The sequence below is a fragment of the Cryptomeria japonica genome, chromosome 3, assembly GCF_030272615.1.
Source record: "Cryptomeria japonica chromosome 3, Sugi_1.0, whole genome shotgun sequence".
NCBI lineage: Eukaryota > Viridiplantae > Streptophyta > Pinopsida > Cupressales > Cupressaceae > Cryptomeria > Cryptomeria japonica.
Window position 1 is genome coordinate 73,931,427 of NC_081407.1, and position 6,087 is coordinate 73,937,513.

General features: G+C 34.1%; 1 protein-coding gene across 1 annotated transcript; it reads left to right on the plus strand.

Annotated features, from left to right (window-relative positions):
- Window positions 1–4,468: 4,468 nt before the first annotated feature.
- LOC131033735 (probable carboxylesterase 15) lies at window positions 4,469–5,488 on the plus strand. Its single transcript, XM_057965011.2, has one exon. The coding sequence runs from the start codon at window positions 4,469–4,471 to the stop codon at window positions 5,486–5,488; it is 1,020 nt and encodes a 339-aa protein (XP_057820994.2).
- Window positions 5,489–6,087: the final 599 nt, after the last annotated feature.

The following is a 6,087-nucleotide window of genomic DNA, read 5'->3' on the forward strand; positions in this document are numbered from 1 at the left end:
AACTTCACTGCTGGATGAGGCAAGCTGAGTCCCTTGTGGGCCTGACTTAAAAAATATTCATTTGAAAGAAGCTAAGCCCTGAAATTGACTAAGAACCACTTGAACAACATGCATCTAGAGTGAGAATATGCAGAATTTAATCACTAAAATTTGATTTTTCAATCACTTTTCAAAATGGCCAAATCAAGCCCGAGACCTCTGAAAACCACCTTCAAAAACTGATCAAATGACCTCGTGAGGCCATGGAACTTGAGTAGCATGTAGACTAATATATTTGGAACAACTTTGCAAAGAAGATTCTCTTAACTCTTCCTGGGTTATAATATTTTAATCACCAAAGATGACAACTTGGCTGTTTTTGCTTTAAAACCTGCCAAAATCCTCTTCAAACCTTGTTTCAAATTTATTTTGAAAAAATAGTTAATGACATCACGAGGGTTTGGAAACTTGCATACAAGCTCATTTAACTAGAAGGAATCACATAAATCTGAAATAATTATCTGGGTGCAACTTATAAATGCTCAAAGTGAGCTCTCTTGAAAAACTTTTACTGCGTAATCTGCAAAACAAGACAAATTGCAAATAGTTTGACCTTGGAAAGTATATCAAATAATGAACAGGGGATCTAGAAATGGGAAAAGGGGTACATAAATATGCAGATAATATAGGGGAACAAGTATTTTGGCATGACAATCAACTGGGTGCGAGATGCAAGCCTCCAAAGTAGGCTACTCAGGGTTTTCTGAATAATGTGCACATAGTGAACCTTTGTTGACCCCTCAAATCAAGTGCTTCAATAATACATCCAATATGATTATGGGATGTTGTAACTTGATCAATATGCTTACTGATAGGTGTTCAAAACCTCCCAAAAGACATTTTGCACATGATGAATCAGGCTTCAAAATATAGCTCTACAAATTGAACTAATTGGGCAAGTTTTTGCAATTACTTTTCTGAGTGCTGCATGTAAATTTTCTCAACATGGGAACTCAAAATCTAGAAAGTTTTGGGGGTCCTAACAATATCGAAGATGGGGATGTAAGTGGCACATGAATCTTGTAATCAACTAGAATTAAGATATTATTATTAATAAGTGGTACTAAAACTATTAAAAGTGATGACACATCTAATATTTTATTTTATTAGCATAGTATTTTATTTTGTAATTTTTGTTTTAATAAATCAATTTGAGTTATATTTCATATGTAGCCAAATTTTTCTGAGTAGTTTTTCTACCATTTTTATGTATTATAACATGTTATACTAAATTATGATGAACACTTATCATATATTTATTAATATTTTCTTATTTAAACATTAATAATGATATATTATGTATCACAATTTTGTCTTCTCTTCCTGTCATTTAAATATATTAGAAATAAGATGGGGATGCTATTGGCACATGAATTCTATAATCAACTGGGATGGAGATATTATTATTAACAAGTGGTATTGAAACTATTAAATATGATGACACGTCTTTAACATTTAATTTTAATAGCATAATAGTCCATTTTTATATTTTTTCTTATAATAAACCAAATTAACTTACATCTCATATGTAGCCAACTTTTGATGAATAGTTGCACCAATTTTATGTATTATAACATGTTTTACTAAATTATGATTAACATTTTATCTATATTCATAAATATTTTCTTATTTAAACATTAAAAATGATATATTAGATGTATCACAATTTTTATTGTCTCCCCCTAATTTTAATATATTAAAAACAAGATGGGGAATCTTGTAATCAACTAGGATGGAGATATTATTATTAATTAGTGGCATTCAAACTATTAAATGTGATGACACATCTAATATTTAGTTTTAATAGCATAATATTCTATTTTGTATTTTTTCTTATAATGAATCTATTGGCATTTGCATGAAGATTGCATTAATGATATGTTATGTTGTTAATGATGTCAATTAATCGGTTATGATGTTGTTATAATGTTGTCTTGCAACCGGTAGGAAGAGCTAGCAAAGGGTAATGCAACCGGTAGGAAGAGCTAGCAAAGGGTAATGCAACTGGTAGGAGAGTTTGTACTGGAAACTAGTATTACTTATGAAATGGAGAGTTGAACTGGTAACCCTACTTGTAGATGAGACCAAACCCTAACCAATGGAGTTGAAGCAGATTATTATCAAATGATGAATAACAAATATTATGACACGTATGCATGTTGTATGTGAAATGTTTTAAATTATTCATGGTATGTTGAGCTAATGGTTTTTGTCTTGGGAATGAGAAAGTTCATTGCATGTAATGCAAACCACGTGATGAGTTACAGAGTTTGATGAAGCGGTGATCAAGGAGCGGTCAAGGATATCTTGAATGATGTGCATTGATTTCTATGTAATCCAACAGTCATACTTGAACCGATTTGTTTGTAATCTCTATGAGATGTTTAGGTTTGTGATGTGTTATCGACCTGTTGATTTGTTTATAAGGTCGTTGAGTTGGTTGGTTTCAGAGTTGGAAAATTTGTAGTTGAGAGTGAGAGAGTAGTTGTTGAACCCGATAATGTATCTGCAGTATGTGTAATGGCAGATAGGAGCATGAAAAGGATCTGAACAAGCAAGTGTAGTGCTATTCAAACATATCAGCAAACCCCTATTGTTTTCTAACAATTACAACAGTCAAATCCCCTAACCGGGTAAGCTCTAACAAGCTTCATTGTGCAAATCCTCTAACCCGGTGATCCATTAGCTTGGATTATAAACCCTCTACTGAGGTTACTCTTAACAAGGTATTTCTTTTAATAGGGCATTATAGTCAATCCCTTAACCGGGTGGTCCCTAATAGGATCTGTTCTTAACAAGACTTTTTGTAAAGCTTTAACAGGCTAGGCTCCTAATAGGGCGAACTTCAGAAGAATTCAGAATACTTGTGGGTATTCATCCCCACTGTGGTTTTTCCCATTTTGGTTTCCACGTCAAAAATATTTTGTCAAGTGGTGAATGTTTTTGTGGTTATGTTTATGGTTGAATTGCTTAACTGCTAAATCCACTTTGATATGTTATGACAACCGACATCAATCTGAAATATGTTTTAACTACTGCTAGTAAAGTATTTGAATGGTTAAGATAAAAGGTTTTGTGTATTTCAAGTTGTTTTACTGTTAATTAGTTATAACAGTCAACCAATTTATCCTGTCAGTATTATTGCATTTGAAGTTCAGTGTTGAAACTAGTCAGTTTAGAGTTTGCCTTGAGAGGTTAATTTTGAGTTTGGTCAAAGTCTATAAAGTTTTCTATCTACTGATTCACCCCCTCCCCTCTCAGTAGTTGATCGGATCTTTATTCTTTCATCATACCATCAGAATCAAATTGACTTAGATCTCAAATGTAGCCAAATTTTGATGAGTAGTTGAATCCATTCAATGCATTATAACATGTTATACTAAATAAGGATTAACATTTTATCATATATTTATTAATATTTTCTTATTAAAATGTTAATATTGATATATATTATATATCACAATTTTGTGTTCTTTGCCCCTAATTTCAATATATTAAAAACAAGATGGGGAATCATATGATCAATTAGGATGGAGATATTATTATTTAAAGTAATATTCAAACTATTAAATGCGATGAAACATCTAATATTTGATTTTAATAGCATAATATTATATTTTGTATAAATCAAATTGTTTTAGATCTCACATGTAGCTAAATTTTGATGAGTGGTTCCACCCAATTGAATACATTATATACATGCTCTACTAAATTATGATTAACACTTTATCATATTTTTTTTTAGTATTTTCTTATTTAAACATTAATAAGGGTATATTATATATCACAATTTTGTGTTCTCTCCCCCTAATTTCAATATATTAAAAACAAGATGAAGAATCTTGTAATCTCCCCCTAATTTCAATATATTAAAAACAAGATGAGGAATCTTGTAATCAACAAGGATAGAGATATTAATATTAATAAGTGGTATTTAAATTGTTAAATGTGATATACATCTAATATTTAATTTTATAACATAATATTCTATTTTGTAATTTTTCTTATAATAAATCAAATTGACTTAGATCCCATCTGTAGCCAAATTTTGATGAATAATTGCACCCATTTTTGTATATTATAACATGTTATACCTAATTATGATTAACACTTCACCATCTATTTATTAATAGTTTCTTATTAAAAAATTAACAATAATTTATTATATATCACACCTACTCTCACCATTATTGAAACATCCTTGTTCGTTCCAATATATTAAAAACAAGATGGGGATGATATTGCAATCAACTAGGGTGGAGATATATTATTAATAAGTGGTATTCAAAGTTACAAGAACGTTCTCAATATTGGAATCTGAAATTTACAAATCAATGTCCACAATTAACTAAATTTACAAGAAACTTTGAATTTAACTTCCAATTTGACTGGGAACCCTGCATACATGTTTCGCCCTCCACCTGCTCCGATGGAGGAGGAAGTCACGACCAGCGAGCTGAGGATAGGCGTAGAAAAAGAAACTCAAGTGCCAACTTTGGTGGAAGAATTTCCAGGGTTTCTTAAACTTTATGACGATGGACGAATTGTTCGCAGTGAGGATCTGATTGTGAGCCTTCCTCTCTCTGTTAACACTAGAGATGTTGTAGTAGATGAGGCACTCGGCCTTTGGGTGCGCCTCTTCCTTCCTCCGCAAACCCCTACCTCCTCCAAGTTAACTGTCGGGCTTTTCTTCCATGGCGGCGGCTTTTGTTTCTTTTCACCTGCGTATCATTATTCCCACACTTTTTGCGAAAAGTGGGCTGCAAGCTTTGGAGTAATGATAGTTTCAGTGAATCACAGATTGGCCCCTGAGCATCGCCTTCCTGCCGCCTATGATGACTCCATGGCCGTACTCCAATGGCTTTTCTCAACTGAGCGCGCTTCTGATCCCTGGCTCGATGCCCACGCCGATTTGAGCAATGTTTTTGTGATGGGGGAGAGCTCGGGAGGGAATATAGTGCATCATCTCCTCCTGCGAGTCCATGCTTGCGATATCTTTAACAATATCAGAGGAGCGATTCTCATTCAGTCTTTCTTTTCAGCGACAGATCGTACGCATTCGGAGAATGTATGTCCACTCGATGTTTTGGTGACTGTAGAAGCATGTGATAGATATTGGAGATTGGCATTGCCCTTAGAAGCGCATGGAAATAGGAATCACCCATTCAGCAACCCGGTCATGTATTTGCCTTCACAGTTCAGTGGTGTGATTAGCATTCCTCCCATGTTGGTTGTGGTTGCAGGGAAAGATTGTTTGAGGGATAGAGGAGTCGAGTACTACGAAGCCATCAAATCCTCAGGCAAGTGTAAGCATATTGATTTGATGGTGTTTGAAAACGAAGACCATGGGTTTCATCGTTGTTTCAGGGACAAAGACGAAGATAATCCAACAGCAATACGCGAACTAATGCGCAAGGCAGAGCTCTTTCTGGCTTCCAACAGCCATTGACCTTGCTCTGTCATTTTCCATGTATCGCATGAAGATCATGCTTTCACCACCACAATATGTTCTTTCACTTCCATGCACCGCTTTAATAATCAGTTTTAGCTTGAGTTCGCATGTCTTTCTAAACTCTGTTTGGCATTTCATTTCCCTAGTTTCCTCCCAGCGAACAATGCATGATAGATTCTACGAATTGAGGCTGCAACCTCTCTAAAATACTGCTTATTCGTGATGTTTAAAACATGGTCTGCAATGTAATCTATTTTTGAGTTGAATGAATAAAATAATTTCTCTGTGTTTGTAGCATTGTGTGTTCTTTTATTGCTTATGTTTTGAAATCTACAATTGCTATCAGAGCATGTTCATTGGGGGAAAAGAAGAAGGGTTTGTAGAGGCCTGTGGAGGTGAATAGCAGGTTCAAAGAGGTCAGCAGATCTAGATGCCAAGAAAGAGAAGAAAGATCGTGAATAAGATCGGAAGATCATTGTAGAGTCCCAGAGTTGACTGTTATATAGGTTCATGGAAGCAAAAAGCCATGAAGCCCAGCGTTGAAGAAGATCTTAGGAATTTTTTAGTGTTTTACATCAGCAGTGTGAAGAAAGCGT